General features: G+C 41.7%; 1 protein-coding gene across 5 annotated transcripts in view; it reads right to left on the reverse strand.

Annotated features, from left to right (window-relative positions):
• DIP2A (disco interacting protein 2 homolog A) overlaps positions 1–18,591 on the reverse strand; it is a 117,303-nt gene that overhangs the window by 71,274 nt on the left and 27,438 nt on the right. For 4 of the 5 annotated variants that reach the window (XM_042956162.1, XM_042956161.1, XM_042956164.1 and 1 more), the window contains 3 exons: positions 11,620–11,691; positions 7,506–7,625; positions 107–226 (listed from right to left, as the gene is read on the reverse strand). In XM_042956162.1, coding sequence (XP_042812096.1) covers positions 107–226; positions 7,506–7,625; positions 11,620–11,691 — 312 coding nt within the window. Of the gene's footprint in view, positions 1–106; positions 227–7,505; positions 7,626–11,619; positions 11,692–12,330; positions 12,835–18,591 lie in introns of those variants that run through there. The other variant, XM_042956160.1, reaches the window with a different exon arrangement.

An 18,591-nucleotide genomic window follows, 5' to 3' on the forward strand; every position in this document is an offset into this window, starting at 1 on the left:
CTGCATACAGGTCAGGAGGATACTCCAACTCAAGGGGAAAGGAAGGTGATGACACCAGGGCTGTGTCACAGCTACAGAAGCCATTCCCAACACGGTCTATCAATACCTGGAGGTGTGTACGTCTCCACCGACGAGTGGACAAGAACCGAACGTCTTTTTGAAGGCATAGGCATCTTCCTCTCCTTGTATTTGGCCAAAGCTGCTTGCACCGCTTCAGTGTGAACATCTGTGTAAAACAAGAGCAGTAAAGACACTTTCTACAAGATTGCTTATGAAGTGACAAAATTAAGCTTCATATTCTTATTTGTTTCCACTGAGTGTGAAAGAGACACATAAGCCTGGCCTATGACATCAGTCCTAGATTCCTTTAAATGTTCCTTTATTTGTAGATTTGGACCCACATAAATATTTTTGTAGTTATAAATCAAAACTATATAAAAAAAGAAATGCCCTAATTAAAAACACAATGAAACAAACCTAAACGCGTCTCCAGTTGTTGGCCTCAACTATTACAAGGGACTTCAAAGCAGTTAGACTGTTTAGCCTGTTCCTCTAGAGCTAGCTACTAAGCAGCAACACATGAGAAATATCAACTCCTTCTGCAATCACACTGTGAGGCTATTGGCCCTGGGAACCAAGACACTCATGAGGAAGAAGATCCAAACACAGAGAAGCAGTGAGGTAGTTCTGCAGTCGTGAATCTGAATGGAAATGTGGCATTTTGTCTTTAACGATAATGCTGCAGAGTGTCTAATAAAAATGTCTAGAAACAGTGCCAGCCCATTAGCAATGAGTAACCCTTGCCCCCAGAACGTGGCCTTCAAATACCATGTTCCCTCAAGGACGCTGAGACATGGCAGAGTGTAGGGCAGGGGCAGGAAATGCACAGATGAGCCTGAAGCATCTTGTTGCAACAGCCGGTGGGGACTTGGTCAAATAGCTCAGGTGGCCATGGAGCCAATCTAAAGATGTTCCCAATGGCTAAGGATGGAACATTTTGAACATCAACAAGGATAAATGCTAGAATACACAATACCAAATACAACACTAAAAAAACAAAAACAAAAAACCCAGAAAGGAAGCCAAAAAATTTTTTTTTAATTTTTAAATGTTTATTTTCGAGAGAGAGAGACAGAGAGAGAGAGGCAGACAGAGTGCAAGCAGGGGAGGAGCAGAGAGAGAGGAAGGGAGATACAGAATCTGAAGCAGGCTCCAGGCTCTGAGCTGTCAGCACATAGCCCAAAGCGACGCTTGAATTCACACACCGTGAGATCATGACCCGAGCCGAAGTTGGACACTCAACCGACTGAGCCACCCAGGTGCCCCTCAAGAGGAAGCAAAATTAATCACCTGCCACTGGAGGATGCCAGCGACCCAACTCATTATTCTGAGGAGTAAATAAATGGAAAGAATTGGGTATTTATCCTGGCTCTCCTGTACCATGTAGCAAGCAAGGTGGAGTTTCTCTTTATGGAAGTACTCCAACCTCTGGGTGGAGGATGACAGAACCAGTTTCCCCATGCTGTGACCTCATGACTGCATGGATCTGGGAACTGGGTATCAATGGCCACCAGCATCCCAGGGAAGAGAATCAGGCATGCTGTCCTCCTGGTGGGAGAACACAGCACCATCTCTGAAGTCTTAGGGACAACTGAAAATCTAACCCGACCCTCAGGGAGCCTCGGAGGTGAGGACTCCACCACATAGGAGCTGCCAGACACACGGCAGTTTTTCCACAGACTGGAGGGAGGGGAAACACAAGTTAAGGAAGACTGAAAACACTATCCACCATTTGTGAAATGTACATCTTATTCGGATCCTGGGTTCAAACAGTTTCTAAAAAACCATGGGCATCTGGCTGGCTCAGTTGGTGGAGTGTGTGACTCTTGATGTTGGGGTTGAGTTCAGGCCCCACGTTGGGCATAGAGCTTACTTAAAAATTTTTTATATAAAAATAAAAAATTTAAAAAAGCCATATGAACATTTGGATATTTGATATTAAGGAATTATTGTTATTTTGTGACAATGGTTTTTATCTTAAGAGACACAAGGACACGATCCTTTCCAGAGACAGACCAAGAATATAATGACATCTAAAAGAAATAAACGTAATCTCTGAGATTTGCTTCAAAATCATGCGGGAAGGGAGGAAGTGGATGAGGTGTGGATAAATGAATCAAGACTGAACATGGCTGGGGCTGTGCCTCTGACAATGAGTCCAGGGGGCTATTACACTAGAAAGTACACTTTTGTACATGTTTGTATTTTTCTCCAAAAAAATATTTTTAAAATGTTTAAAAATCTTACAGTGAAATGGCCCATAGGGTGCTAATCAGGAAAGATAAAAAATTTGCACCTACATGTATTAAAATAAAATTTAAACATCAGAGGTGCCTCGGTGGCTCAGTTGGCTAAGTATCTAACTCTTGATTTCGGCCCAGATCATGATCCCAGGGTTGTGGGATCAAGCCCCATGTCAAGCTCTGCACGGGGTGTGGAGCCTGCTTGAAATTCTCACCCCCGTGTCTCTCTCTCTGCCCCTACCTCGCTCACTCACTTGCACTCTCTCTAAACAAAAATTAAAAATTAAAAAAAATTTACAAACATCAAAGACAAGACAATTCTGTAAGTTTCCGGGGAAAAAGAGTAAATCATCTTAGAAGGATCAAGAGATAGACTCATATTACTCAACAGTGACCACTGGGTACAAGAAGGCAACATGGTATTGAAGAAAAATGTGTTGAGCCTAGAATTTTATACTTAGCCAAATTATCATTTATTTTTTTTTTAATTTTGTTAATGTTTACTTATTTCTGAGAAAGAGAGAGAGAGAGAGACAAAGTGCGAGCGGGGGAGGAGCAGAGAGAGAGAGGGAGACACAGAATTAGAAGCAGGCTCCAGGCTCTGAGCTGTGAGCATAGAGCCCGACGCGGGGCTCGAACTCACAGACCGTGAGATCATAACCTGAGCCAAAGTCAGACACTCAACCAACTGAGACGCCCAGGCTATCATTTAAACATAAGTCTAATAAAAATATTCCCAGACATAAAAAGGTGCTTGAGAGAGACAAATCCAGGAGTCCCTGCAACAGATATGGCAGTGACTATGAGCACACACTTTAAACTCTATTGTAGTCTTAGAAACAAACACAATCACAAGCACAGATAAAACAACACAGAACTAAAAATCTACACAATATCGGCACAACAGGGGTCTAAGCCTAATAATCTAAGAAGCTCAACAAACCCCAAGAAACATAAAACTACATAAGCCGAGCCACCGCATAATCAAATCACTCAAAACCAGCAACAGAAAAATCTTAAAAGGGCCAGAGGAAAAGAAGTCACAGTACAGACAAAGGAACAACAATAAGGAACAAAACTTGGAGGAAGAACACTATTGATTTCAACAATTACTATTAAGCTATAATCATCGAGAGCAGGGTTTTGCCATAAAAGTAGACGACTACATCAACAGAACAGAAGAGAGTCCAGAAACAGGATCACACGTGAACGTGCAGCTGCTTCTGGACAGGGGAACAAAGGCAGTGTCTTCTTGACAAATGGTGGGAGCAACCAGATGTGCATATGCAGAAAAAATGAGCTGTGATCCATACCTTGAACTAATACTAAAATTAACTAAAATATTAAAACATAAAAGTAGAAAACTTCTAGAAGAAAACAGAGGTGACAATCTTTGTGACCTTGGGTGAGGCAAAGATTTCTTAGATACAAAAACAAAAGCCCTATCCATTAAAAAAAAAAGCTGATAAGTTGTATTTCATTAAAATTAAAAACCTCTGGAAACATCCAGCTAGCTCAGGCAGTGTAGTGTGCGACACTGGATCTCAGGGTTGTGGGTTCAAGCCCTATGTTGGGCACAGAGATTACTTAAAATCTTAAAAAAAAAAAAAATTAAAACCTAAAATGAACTACTGGGACCTCATCAAAATAAAAGGCCTCTGCACAGCAAAGGAAACAATCACCAAAACTAAAAGGCAACCGAAAGAATGGGAGAAGATATTTGCAAATGACATATCAGTTAAAAGTTTAGTTTCGAAAATCTGTTAAGAACTTATCAAACTCAACACCCAGGAAATGAATAATCCAGTGAAGAAATGGGCAAAAGACATGAATAGACACTTTTCCGAAGAAGACATCCAGAGGGCTAACAGACACATGAAAAAATGCTCCACATCACTCATCATCAGAGAAATACAAGTCAAAACCACAATGAGATACCACATCACACCTGTCAGAATGGCTACCATTAACTCTAGCAACAAGAGATGTTGGCGAGGATGTTTGCACTGCTGGTGGGAATGTAAACTGGTGCAGCCACTCTGGAAAACAGTATGGAGGTTCCTCAAAAAATTAAAAATACAACTACCCTACGACCCAGCAATTGCACTACTGGGTATTTATCCAAGGGATACAGGTATGCTGTTTTGAAGGGACACATGCACCCCAATGTTTATAGCAGCACTATCAACAATAGCCAAAGAATGGAAAGAGCCCAGATGTCCATCGATGGATGAACGGATAAAGAATACACACACACACACACACACACACACACACACACACACACACACAATGGAGTATTACTCGGCAGTCAAAATAAAATCTTGCCATTTGCAACTATGTGGGTGGAACCGGAGGGTACTATGCTAAGTGAAATGAGTCAGTCAGAGAAAGACAAAAATCATACGACTTCACTCATATGAGGTCTTTAAGAGACAAAACAGATGAACATAAGGGAAGAGAAAAATAATAGAAAAACAGGGAGGGGGACCATTTGCAACTATGTGGATGGAACTGGAGGGTACTATGCTAAGTGAAATGAGTCAGTCAGAGAAAGACAAATATCATATGACTTCACTCATATGAGGCATTTAAGATACTAAACAGATGAATGTAAGGGAAGGGAAGCAAAAATAGTATAAAAACAGGGAGGGGGAGAAAACAGAAGAGACTCATAAATATGGAGAACAAACTGAGGGTTGCTGGAGGGCTTGTGGGAGGGAGGATGGGCTAAATGGGTAAGGGGCACTAAGGAATCTACTCCTGAAATCTTTGATGCACTATATGCTCACTAATTTGGTTGTAAATTAAACAATAAATAAATTAAATAAATAAATAAAACTCAGAAAAAAAAGAAAATGGGAAATTTTTTAAAGATTAAAAACTTCTGTTCTTCAAAAGCCACTTGAAGAGAATGCAAAGACAAGACAAAGCCTTGGATAAAATATTAGCAATGATAAAGGTCTTATATTCAGAAAATAAAGAATTAGAACTGGAATTAGAACTAGAATATACAGTTTATTAACATCAGTCACATGGAAACAGACAGGGAGCAGAGGATGGGGGAGCAGGGAAATAAGGAAGACAGGGAAAGGAAGGGGGCCTTTACTGCAACCCGATTCACGCAGCGCATGCATGCCTGTGCAAGTATCTGTATACACATGCAGGTATCTGTGTGCGAGTATCTGCATGCATGTGTGGGTATCTATTTGCGTGTGAGTATCTGTAGGGTGTACATGCAGGTATCTGTGTGCATGTGCAAGTATCTGCACGCATGTGCAAGTATCTGTGTGCATATGCAAGTATGTGTGCAAGTATCTGCATGTGAATATCTGTGTGCATGTGCAGATATCTGCGTGCAGGTGCCTGCATGTGCATGTCACTATCCACATGCACGTGCAAGTATCTGCATGTGCGTGTGACTATCTGCATGCATGTGCGAGTATCTGCATACACTTATCTGTGTGCACCTGCAAGTATCTTCATGCTGGTATGTGAGTGCACGTGCAAGTATCTGTGTGCACATGTGGGTATCTGCATGTGTGTACAAGTATCTGTGCTTGAGTATCTGCACAAGCAGGTATCTGTGTGTGTGTGCAAACATCTGTGAGTATCCGCATGTATGTGCATGTATCTGCATGCGTGCGCAAGTATCTGTATGTACATATGTGTATCTACATGTGCATGCAAGTATCTGCATACAGGTGCCTGTGTGTGCGTGAGTATCTGTGTGTGTGTATCTGCATGTGTGTGCAAGTATCTGCATACAGGTGCCTGTGTGTGCGTGAGTATCTGTGTGTGTGTATTTGTGAGTGCATGTGTGTGCAAGTGTGTGCACTCAGGGCTGAAGGCAATGGTGCTCAGTGAGATGCTGACTGGTTGTCTCAGGATTCAGAGTCCAAGTGATTTTACTTTTTCCTTAAACCTGATTATTATATTGCATATCACATGTATTGTTTATATTATCAGAAAATATTAACAGTGTGACAAAGTTTTTTAAATGTACATTAAATTAGTAAGAAATTTATCAAAAATTTCTCAAGTCACTTCATCACACTCCCATGTTAACATAATATTTTTTTATAATTTTTTTAAATGTTTATTTATTTTTGAGACAGAGAGAGACAGAGCATGAACAGGGGAGGGGCAGAGAGAGAGGGAGATCCAGAACCCGAAGCAAGCTCCAGGCTCTGAGCTGTCAACACAGAGCCCGACATGGGGCTCGAACTCACAAACCGTGAGATCACGACCTGAGCTGAAGTCAGACGCTTAACTGACTGAGCCACCCAGGTGCCCCAACATAATATTTAAAATCTTAATATTTTTCTTAGATATTCTTAAAACGGGGGCGATTTCTTTATCTCTGTTGAAAGTTTTATTAAAAAATAAAAAAATAAAAAGGCTTACCAAAAGAGCTTAAATGGAAAGGAAATATACAATCACACAATGGGTGTAAACAGGTGAAGCAAAGTGCCCAAAACTTACCGACATGTAACCTACAACTGAAAACATTAATTTTTTCAATGAGTGATCTGATAATTCAAATAAAATATCATAGACAAATTTAAATATTCATAAAAATACTGACAGAGTGGCAGAAATCTAGTTAGAAGAAAATCTCCAAAATTAGAAAAAGAAAAAAAAAATTAAAAACACCTACAGTAAAAGCCGCTCCCTAATGTACAAAAATTACTAATACCGACCAGCCCCAAGCTCGAGGTAGAAAAATGGACCAAAACGTTTAAAGAAATTATACTAATCGGGGCGGGGGGGAGCGGGGAGGACATTTCTCCAGAGATTTTAGAGCACCTATCTTGCAGGTTACATTAAGAGATACTGCGGCTGGGGGCGCCTGGGTAGCTCAGTCTGTTGGGCGTCAGACTTCGGCTCAGGTCATGATCTCGTGGTCTGTGAGATCCTGCTTGGGATCTGTGTCTCCCTCTCTCTCTGCCCCTCCCCCTCATTCTCTCTCTCTCTCTCTCTCTCTCTCTCTCTCTCTGTCAAAAATAAACATTAAAAAAAAAATTTAAAGAGATACTGTGGTTGTGTGAAGGTTAATTTTTCTCTTGAAAAATATCATGATGTGGCGAATCATCATTCAAGTGAAAATAATTTCTTCAGCAGAGCAAAGAACATTTACAGCAAAGAACAAAGGACTGAAAGCCGGTCCACTCGTTGACGCCCGCCCCCTCTGGTCCCTACCTGACCGGAAGCGCTCGTCCCGTGAGTTGGTAGGCCGTGGCTTCTGCTGTTTGGGCGCTGCAGCTGTGGTTTGTGAGGGACCTGGGATCCTATTCTCGGCTTGTAGGGATGGATCTACTCCTGCAACACAATTTTGTAGGAATATCTTGTGTAAACAATTTGCTTCTCTGGTGATGGAAAAATCCATTTAAAACAGCACATATGTCTCCTATGTCACTACATAGCATGCACCTTACCAGAAACAACAATCTGAGCACATGCACCCTGTGGTGGCCCCTGAAGTCCAGAAGCCCTGTATCTGGAGGTCAGGGACAGAACCATGAATGTCCACTTCTGGCTCTCTCTCCCAAAAGTGCCCAGCCTTCCCTGCCTCACTGTCCACCATGCCCAAAAAGGGTGACCATCACACATCATCCCCGAGACCATCAGCACAACACACGCAGCCACTTAGGGCAGATTCTCTTGGGAAGGTCCTTTAAAAGAATGTTTCTGCATCATAAACATTTCCTGAATCTGCAAAGGCCTGTGTGTCACTTTTCCTGGCACTATCCATGATGTCAACCAACTCAGTAAGAAACATCCCACTAAGCAGTCACTGGGGCATCACCAGTCGCCCTTGGACACAGGCAGAAACGTGGGACAGTGGAGAAGTGAGGGGTGCACGTAATAGTGAGTGTCAGGGAGCACGAGGTACAGAAACCTCAGGCACTGACGACCTCAGCCTGTGACGCCTGCTCGCTGTCTCCAAACCCAACACCTGGGCGACGTGCTACACTGCTGCCAGGTCCACAGCCCCTGACCACACAGGTCCTGAGGACACAGTATGGGGAGTAAAGGGACGGGGCCCAAGTACACAAGGTCATGAAACAGAATCCATGGTGTTGTTTGAGCTCTAATTGGCTGATATTTGAGAACAGCACAAAGCAAAGCCTTCTGTCATGCTTCATCAAAGTAGTAAGTTTAGATTTATTCTCTAGCTCAAGACGTCTCATAAAAATAGCCAGCAGGCATTCCAGCCCTGTGGACTCCTCCAACCCTTATCACCTCCTGAAAAGAAGCCATTTGTCCCTGCCTCCAACCCACGGCTGGACACAGTGTGGCAGAGCAACTCTGCGTGACCTGGAGATTTGCTGAGACAACACACCACGAGGACACGTGCAAGGACAGCAGGGAACATGGTGGCTTGGGACTCAGCACCACCACCAGGCCAAACTGTAGATGTGTGGGCAGAATAGACGTCACCACTGCTGCTCAGGTGCTACATTTTGGAGTGGCTAGTTACACAGAGCTAGACGATGGGACGACTCCTTCTGGAAGTCAGTGTTTAAGCTCTTCAAAATCTGAGCATATACAAACACATACACACGTAGGATAATACTGGTCAGCACTGTGACTGGCATTTTGTTCTTGTGACGATAAAATTACTCTCAAGTTCGTAATGGAGAATACACAGAGCCTTGTGCATTATGGATTACAAACAGGCATGTCGCAAAGTCATATACATGCATATGGACATCCTTATGCTTGCATTCCAAAATATGGGTGTTTTATTCTTTGAGATAGATTCATTTATTCCACAAAGATACAAGCCCAATGTGAAATGATCACACGAAAAAGCAGTACATTTTTAATTTTTACAGGTACCAAGAAATAATTTTCTAAAAAAGTTACAGCAATATACATGCCCATAAGCAATGCACGAAAGTGCTATTTCCTCACATCCTTTTCAGCCCTGGGTGCTAAAAATGTTTTTTTAGAATTTTGCCAATCTCATAGGAGGAAAATGGTTTGCTTTAATTTGCACTTCCACACCTGTTAGTGGGGTGAACATAATTTAATGTTTACTGCCCATCCACAATTCCTCTTCCTTGAATTTCTATTCATTTCATCCAGCTAACAAGTGCTCGAAGAAAACCTGCAGGAGGCCCTGCTCTGCTGGGGACACGACCCTGGCCTGTGCACACACCTGAGAGCAGGGGCCCTGAGAGCAGCTGGTGGCAGCTCAGCCATTCTGAAATATTTTCATTTCTAGGGAACCAAACATACCCACTTTCTTTTCCTTTCTAACTTCCAGGTCTCCTATCTTATAAACACCATTCAGAAGTCACTCAAATATTCTCCTGAATGTTATAGTATTTTATAATCACAAACATACTTAGAGATTTTATCCTTCTCAAGTTCCTGTTGGCTGATGGTGGAGAGGAAGAACCCAGCCCCGTACAGGGCCGGTCCCCACCGTAAGGTGCAGCCTCCTCCCCGCGCTCCCTGCAGCACTTCCAGACCGCCCACCCTTCCGCTCACTGGCTCTTCTGCCCCAAACACCCAACACCCTCTTGCAGTGACTGTATGTGCACACAGTCCGTTTACCACCCTGAAGGCCGGTCCTTTCTCACTAGGGTTCTTTTTCAACGATGTATTACCTACTCTCAGAACTTTTCTCCTTCAAATGGGTTATTATTTCCAATCCCAGGTTTGGAAATGTTAACAATCAGCCAGCGGTATTCAGACTGGACTACATAACGTTCACAGATTAGTTTGCAAACTGACATTTTAGGATACTAACTTTTTCTATTTAGGAAATTAGTATCTTTCTTCATATTTTAGGGTCTTGGCTATTTCTTTCAAATGGATTTTACGATCCTAATATAGGTTCTGTGGCTTTCTTGCTAAATGTATTAATAAGCATTTGACAGTTTATTGCCATTACAAATGTAAATTTTTTCATTAAAATATTGCCAGATAAAAGCTATTGATTCTTGCACATCTGTCTTCTATCAGACCAAAAACTCTTACTAACTCTAACGGGTAAGTAAGCAGTCACCTGTGTTTCCAAGGAACAAAATAATACCACCTCTAAGTGCAGATGACTGTCTCCAATATTCATCCTGCCTGTTCTCCTGTCACACTGCAGTGGCAGTGGCCACCAGAGCAGAGTGGCATCAGAACGGGCATGGTGAGTAATGCTTTCTCACCCTGCTTGGGCTGGGGATGCTACAGTTGTGTCACCTAGTCTGACAGTTGCTGGTGACGTTTGTCACATGGGCTTAAAGACACTTTTAACGGTTCCCTTCAATTCCAGTTTTATTCAGAGTTTGCTTTTCTTTTGTTTTGGATTAATGCAAGTCAGTACATAATGAGCCTCCTCGTCCTCTTTTTATTGTTGATTTATCTTAAAATATATCATGCTGACATAGACAGTATAAAGGATGTGTTCAGTTTACAAATTATCACACAGGAGAAAACCGACGTGAAAACTGCCCTGGGAAGGAAATAAACACTCGAGCGCCTTCGGAGCCCCTGCATAACCACCTCACACCACGATGACATGGGGGGCTGACTTCGGTGCAAACCACTCCCTTGTCTTTACCAACTACACAAGAGTTCCTCAACAGCGCGGTCTGGCGTGTTTTTTCAAGTTATACTGCCTGTATCCCTTCGTGATTGTTTCCTTCACTCCCCATCGTGTTTATGAGATTCATCCTTGCTGCCGCGTGTCAGTCTTCAAGCTTTCCACTGGGTGGACTCTGCCAACGGACATGTGAGTTCTTGGCACTTCAGGGATGTAAGAAACATTCTTGTGCACAGAGAGAGGACAAGGTGCAAATGTCTGTCCAAAGCACGTGTGCACCCAAAGGACAGCTGCTGGTCACCTCTGCCCCTCGTCAGCTATACCAGCTGTCCACACCCCACTGCTTAAATCCCCTCCAACAACCCAAGGTAGGTTATGGCTCTAATCCACATTTCTCTGATTACTGCTGAGGTTAAACATTTTTTGTCTGCTTGTTGGCTAGTAGGGTTTCTGCTTACAACATAGTGATTCAAGTCTTCAGCCCCATTTTTCTAGTAGGCTTTTTTTTTTAAATCATGTTGGGGGTCTTTCTTGCTGTTTAAGCTTAATTAATTACAATTAAATTAAAAATTCAGTCTCTCGGTTACACTAGCCATATTTCAAGTGCTCAACAGCCATACATGGCTAATGGTTACAGAACATTGCCATTATCACAAAAAGTTAATAAATAGGAAATATACCAATGTTAAACTCTAAAATCAATTTTTAAGTCAAGTTTGGTGAGAAAAATGACGGTTAGAAAACAGTTGAGTGTGCTGACTTTACCTTGAATAAGTGGGATATAGCGTGCAAGCAGTTTTGCCCGTTTCTTTTCATACCCTTTTTGAGTGATGTCACCTAAAACGACAGTGGAAAAAGACAATTACATCTCCTCCAGAGTTCCAAAATTTTTGGATTAAAAATTAATTCATAACGGAGAACCTTGAAACACTAATGCATTGTATGATGCGTCCATACAATGGAATACTAGCAGTAAAAAGGAACAAACCATTGACATATACAACAATCTCGATAGAGTTCACACGAACATTGGAAAGAAGCCAGGCTCAAAGGGCTATATGCTGAATTATTCCATTTGTATGACAGTCTGGAAAAGATAAAACTATAGGGACAGAGAAGACAGTGGCTGCCAGGACATGGGCATGAGAAAACGGCTGAGTACAATGGGGAACGAGGGAATCTGGGGTTTCATGACACTGCTCTGTTGCGATGGTGATGGAGGCCCATGACAGCACATGCTGGTCAAAACCTGCTAGAACTGCACACCGGAAGAGAGACTTTTATTGTAGGTCAATAATACTTTAATGTTTAAAAACTGCATTTGGTATTCCCTAGGAGCCTGTCAGAAATGCAGACTTTAAAAAAATTTAATAAAAAATTTAAAAATAAAAATTTTTACAGTTTTAAAAAAAAAAGAAAGAAAGAAAGAAAAGTAGCCTCCTGGGCCACACTATCGAACATGAGCCCGCATTTTACCAAGATCCCGAAGCGGCTCCTGTGCAGGTTTGTGCTGTGGAAGAGCTGGTCTCAGGCCAAAGCACACCTCTGAGCAACGACTCAGGCACAGGCGTGGCTGTTCTGACAAATCACCAAAAGAAGAACAACCTAAAAATGAATTAAACCACCAGGAACAAGACAGGAAGTGTGTCTTCATGGAAACCCTTCTCGATCTATGTGCACGTTCGGTTTCCTAGAGAGAACTTGGCATGCCCAAAGTGAATGTGTCACGCTTTAGAGATTTTATTTAGACCAGAAACGTACATTACAATTTCCACTGGTAGCTTGTTTGGACAGACTTTCTTCAATGGAAAGTTTTAATGTTTTGTAACCGCTCCTCACTCTCCCAGCCCCTGTCCCGATCAGACAAGCATGGGGGCAGGCTGTGGAAATCAGGAGACATGAGCGGCTATCACTGAGGGATGCTTTACCAAGTATTTTCTGTATATGAACTCTTCAGAGAGAGAGAGTCAGGGAGGGGCAGAGAGAAGGAGAAAGGATCCGAAGCAGGCTCTGCATTGACAGCAGAGAGCCCGGACGCTTGACCGACTGAGCCACCAGGCTATATGAACTCTTGACCGCAGAATTTGTTGTGTCAAAATACCCAACAACACTGAATGTGTCACATCTAAGTTAAGACTCACTGAGAGTCTCGGCATTAATACACCATCCTACAGAAGACGATTCTGGGGTCAGGGAAGCACCAGGCCAGGTTACCTCAATTTCCCAGCAGGTCGGGCACTGCTTTAACCACAGCTCATTCAGTCCAGTCCTCCTGGCGAGCCCGTCTTGTTTATCTCTTCTGCGCTTTATTTATCCCTCTGTCCCCACCTTATTCCCCCCGCCACCCCTACAGAAAACTAGCCTTAATTTGAATTTGTTCTGCAGAATGTATACTAGTTTGTGTCCTTGTATTTTTACTTTACCTAAATGGCATTATATTGCAAATCTCACTCTGCCTATTTTTTCCCCTGCTAAGCACTCCATTTTTAACATGAGTCAATCCACGATGCAGTGAGCATGCCTAATCCCCTGCAAATTGCCATGGCCCATGGGGGTGCATTGTCCTTGTCCTACCCACTCACTGGACACTCACAGACCCCAATGTGGGCCAGGATATGATTGTACAATTCAGCTTATTAATTTTTAATTTATGAACAACTTAAAAGTGCATGTATTTTTTATAGAAGTATCTACTAAAAAATGTTTCCTCTGAAATATATGAAAATATGTAATTAAGACAAACTTAAATGAAAACTAAATATTGTTACACTAAACTAAAACTGATAAATCCCTATTTAAAAGCAGAGCATTTGATTTTCCAGGATATTTAAAAATTAAGTATTCATTTCCTAGAAAGGGCTCCTTCTTAGGTCCCCATTTCAAAGGAACATTTACACGGTAAAGGTGTCAAAGAGCATTCAGAAATTAAACGTTAACTCCCTGCTTCATGCCTGTGATATTACAAAAGCAGTCTCGTGTTTTTTAGTGAACCAGTTGAACACAACCAGCTACATATTTTCATGTGTAACCAGTTACCATACTTCACCCATCCAACTTAGACACTAACCCAACACGCCACTGAATGCAACACTTCTACCCACACAAAGAGCAAGGTAGAATTCCAAAACAGAATGCAGATACAAAACTAATAAGCTACTAAAAAAGAGACTCAAATAGAAGTTTTCGGAACCCAAGTTCAGTAAACACTAAAGAGACAAACAGCAGAGCCAAACCCCCCACCTAGCTGCACGAAACTGGGGTAACACTGATCCGACAGCTGAAGGCAATCTCAGTCAGACTAATGCTCGCCCCTGGGTGAGCACCCCAGCACCTGGGGGACTTGGGGAAAATGCCAGGACCCATCCTTCTCTTGTGGTCTGTGGGCTGGTAGCTGTTCTTACCAGCCCTCCAGGAAGGGGTATGATACTGAGCCAGAGCTCAGGTTGACCTCCATTGCTGCAAACCAAAGTCACTTAAGATTACAAATGCAAAATCTCAAATGATACCTTCAAGTCCCAACCACAGTTGTTGGTTTTTTTTAATGTTTATTTATTTATTTTGAGAGAAAGAGAGAGAGAGAGAGACCGAGCAGGGAGAGAGGGAGACAGAGAATCCCAAGTAGGCTCCACACTGTCAGCACAGAGCCCGATGTGGGGCTTGAACCCACAAACTGTGAGATCAGGACCCGAGCCGAAATCAAGAGTTGGATGCTTAACCGACTGAGCCACCCAGACACTTCTCCAACCACACTCTCTAAAAGCCTATTCTCAAAATCATTCAACAATTCCTTAAGGTCACAGCAACAAGGATAGGCAATGCACATTACATATAACAGCAAATAATGGGAGACAAATTAATCTTTCATCAAAAGGAAAGAAAGAAAGAAAGAAAGAAAGAAAGAAAGAAAGAAAGAAAAGAGAAGAAAGAATTAAATATACTGCCATAAATCATCACTGCAGAATACTGTTGGTCCTAAAAAAATGCCTTGGTATTTGGAAGGTAAGGGATGGGTATCACTTAACATAGATTCATGATATCCTATTAAGTAAAAGCAGCAAGTTGAAAAACTATATACATAAAGAATGATCTAATTCTGGGAATTAAAACTATGCATAATTAAAACTATGCATGTGTCCAGGTGTGTACATTTTCCTCCAGGAAATATCTGGAGGGATGCCCAATTATTAATAGTGATTCATTTATTTAGCTTGGGGTGGGTATGAGGAATATTTTGTTTTTTACTTCATATACTTTTGAACTCTTTACATTTTTTAGCACAATAGTTATAATTAAGAATATATGGAAAATAGTTTGATAATGTACTATGGTTATATAAGATGTTATTGCAGGAAACTGAATGAATTCTATGTACTATTTCCATAACTTGTGAGACTAAAATTATCTCAAAATAAAAAGTTAAAAATACATGGGAGAGACTATATAAAATTGGTCTTATTTCTTTTTCAAGTGACAAAATTTCTCAGTGAAACCATCTGGGCATGCAGATTTACTTTCCAGAAGGTTGTTCCCCCCCCCCCCCCCCCCGCCCCTTCTTTTATTTTGCTTAATTAAAGCTTTATATATTTCTTAAAGCAGTTTCAAGTTCACAGCAAAATTGGGGGCAAGATAGAGTTCCTATCTAGAGTATCCTATCCTAGACCCCCTGCCCTGACACATGCACAGCACCCCTCCCCACATTCTGAACATCTTCCATCCGGGTAGTACATGGTTTCAACTGATGAACTATATGGATACGTAATAATCACCCAAAGTCCACAGTTTAGTTATGGTTCACTCTTGGTGTACGTTCTGTGGGTTTGGACAAATGTATAATAATATATATCCATCATTATGATGTCCTAGAGTATTTTCACTGCTCTAAAAATCCTCTGTGTTCTGCTATTCATCCCTTCCCCCACCCCTCAGCCCCAGGCAACCACTGATCCTTCTACTGTCTCCACAGTTTTCTGGAATGTCATATAGTTTTAATCATACAGTAACCTTACATATTGACTTCATTTAGTAATATGCATTTAAGTTTCTTCCATGTCTTTTCTTGGCTTGACAGCTCATTTCTTTTGTTGAATAATATTCCATTGGGTGGATGAACAGTTTATTTACCTGTTTACCTACTGAAGGGCATCCTGGTTGCTTCCAAATTTTGGAAATTATGAATAAACCTTCTGCAAACAACTGGGTGCAGGTTTTTGTATGGACATGTTTTCATTTCCTTTGGGTAAATATCAAAGAATGCGATTACTGGGTCGTATGGTAAGAGCATGTTTAGTCTTGTAAGAAACCACCAAACTGTCTTCCAAGGTGGTTGCATCGCTCTGTTTTCCCACCAGCAGTGAATGAGCGTTCCTGTTGCTCCACAGAGCCTGTGTTGTGTTGCTCCACATCCTTGCGATTAGTGTTGTCAGTATTCTAAATTGTGGCCATTCTCATAGGTAGGTAGTGGTATCTCATTATTGTTTGAATTGGCACTTCCCAGATGACATATGAATGTGGAGCATCTTTTCATATGCTTATTTCCCATCTCTATGTCGTCTCTGGTGAGGGGTCTGTTAAGGTCTTTGGACCATTTTTCAATCAGATTGTTTGTTTCCTTACTGTTGAGTTTGAAGAATTCTTTGTATATTTTGGGTAACAGTCCTTTATCAGATGTGTTTTTTGTAAACGATGGCCTGTCTTCCCTTCTTAACCCCGGCTTTTGCAGAGCAGTTTTTAATTTTAACAGAGTGTGTCTTTTCAATTATTTATCTCATGGATTGTGCCTTCGGTGTCATATCCAAAAAGTCATCACCATACCCAAGTTCACCTAGTGTTTCTCCTATCTTCTATCAACTAGTTTTACAGTTCTGCATTTTTACATTTAGGCATGAAATCCATTTTCAGTTAACTTTTGTGAGGGGTGCAAGGTTCATTTTCTTTGCTTATGGATGTCCAGTTGTTCTAGCACCATTTGTTGGAAAGACCATCTTTGCTCCACTGTACGGACTTTGCTCTTCTGTCAAAGATAATTGCCTATATTTATATGGGCCTATTTCTGGCTTCTCTGTTCTCCATTGAGAACAGAATTTGTCTAATCTGTTGTCAACACCACACTGTCTTGATCACTGTAGCTTTACAGTGAGTCCCGAAGTCAGATAGTGTCAGTCTTCCAACTTTGTCCATCTCCTCCATGTGTTGGCTATTCTGGGTCTTTTGTGGCTATTGACAAACTGGTTCTAAAGTTTGTAAGAAGAGACAAACTTGCTGGTATTCTTTTTAATTTTTTTTTTTGAGACAGACAGAGAGAGAGAGAGAGAGAGAGAGAGAGAGCACGCAGGGGAAGGGCAAAGAGAAAGGGAGAGGATCTGAAGTGGGTTCTGTGTTGACAGCAGAGATCTTGATGTGGGGCTTGAACTCATGAACTGTGAGATCATGACCTGAGTTGAAGTCAGATGCTAAACGGACTGAGCCAACCAGATGCCCCATAAACTGATATTTGGAGATTACATTCAATCTATTGATCAACTTGGGAAGAACTGACATCATAACAATATTGTCTTCCTGTCCGTGAACACAGAATATCTCTCCACTTATTTAGTTCTTCTTTATCAGTGTTTTGTAGTTTTCTTCACATAGATTTTATACATATTTTGTTTTATACTTAAGTATTTGATTTGAGGGGTGCTCATGTAAATAGTATTGGGGGGGGGTTGCCTTGTTTTTTTCATGTTTATTTATTTTTGAGAGGGTGGGGAAGGGCAGAGAGAGAGGGAGACATAGAATCTGAAGCAGGCTCCAGGCTCCATCCGAGCTGTCAGCACAGAGCCCAACACAGGGCTCAAACCCACAAACCCTCAGATCATGACCTGAGCTAAAGATGGATGCTTAACCAACTGAATGAGTCACCCAGACACCCCTTATTTTTAAATTCCACTTGTTCCGTGATGGTATATAGGAAAGTCATGGACTTTCCACATACTGACCTTGTATCATGAACCTGGCTACAACTGTCTATTAGTTCCAGGGGTTTTTTTGGTGGGGGGGGGGGGGTGGGAGGCTTGTTAATCCTTTTGGATTTTTTTTTTTTTTAATTTCCCCCTTAAAAAAATTTTTTTAAGATATTAAATAATCTCTACACCCAGAAGGTGGGGCTGGAACTCACAGCCCTGAAGTCAGGAGTTGCATGCTCCACTGACTGAGCCAACCAGGAACCCCTCCATGTTATACATAGACAACCATGTTATCTATGAACAAAGACCATTTTATTTTTTCCTTCCCAAACTGTATACCTTTTATTTCCTTTTCTCATCGCATTAGCTAGAACTTACACTACAATGTCAAAAAGGGAATGGTGAGGGAAGTCATCCTTGCCTTAGGTCTGTTCTTACAGGGAAAGCTTCGAGCTCCTCCCCATTAAGTATGATGTTAGCTGTGTGTGTGTGTGTGTGTGTGTGTGTGTGTGTGTGTGTGTGTGTGTGTGTTTTAAGTTTTTAAAGTTTATTTATTTGAGAGAGAGAGAGAGAGAGAGAGAGAGAACATGAGCAGGGGAAGGGTAGAGAGAAGGAAAGAGAGAATCCCAAGCAGGCTCTGTACTGTCAGTGCAGAGCCTGACACAGGGCTCCAATTCACCATGAACCATGAGATCATGACTTGAACCGAAATCAAGAGTTGGACACTTAAGCGACTGAGCCACCCGGGCACCCAGCTGTGGTTTGTTTTTTTTTTATAGATATTGTGCTTTAT

This window comes from Panthera leo, chromosome C2 (assembly GCF_018350215.1).
Source record: "Panthera leo isolate Ple1 chromosome C2, P.leo_Ple1_pat1.1, whole genome shotgun sequence".
Taxonomy (NCBI): Eukaryota; Metazoa; Chordata; class Mammalia; order Carnivora; family Felidae; genus Panthera; species Panthera leo.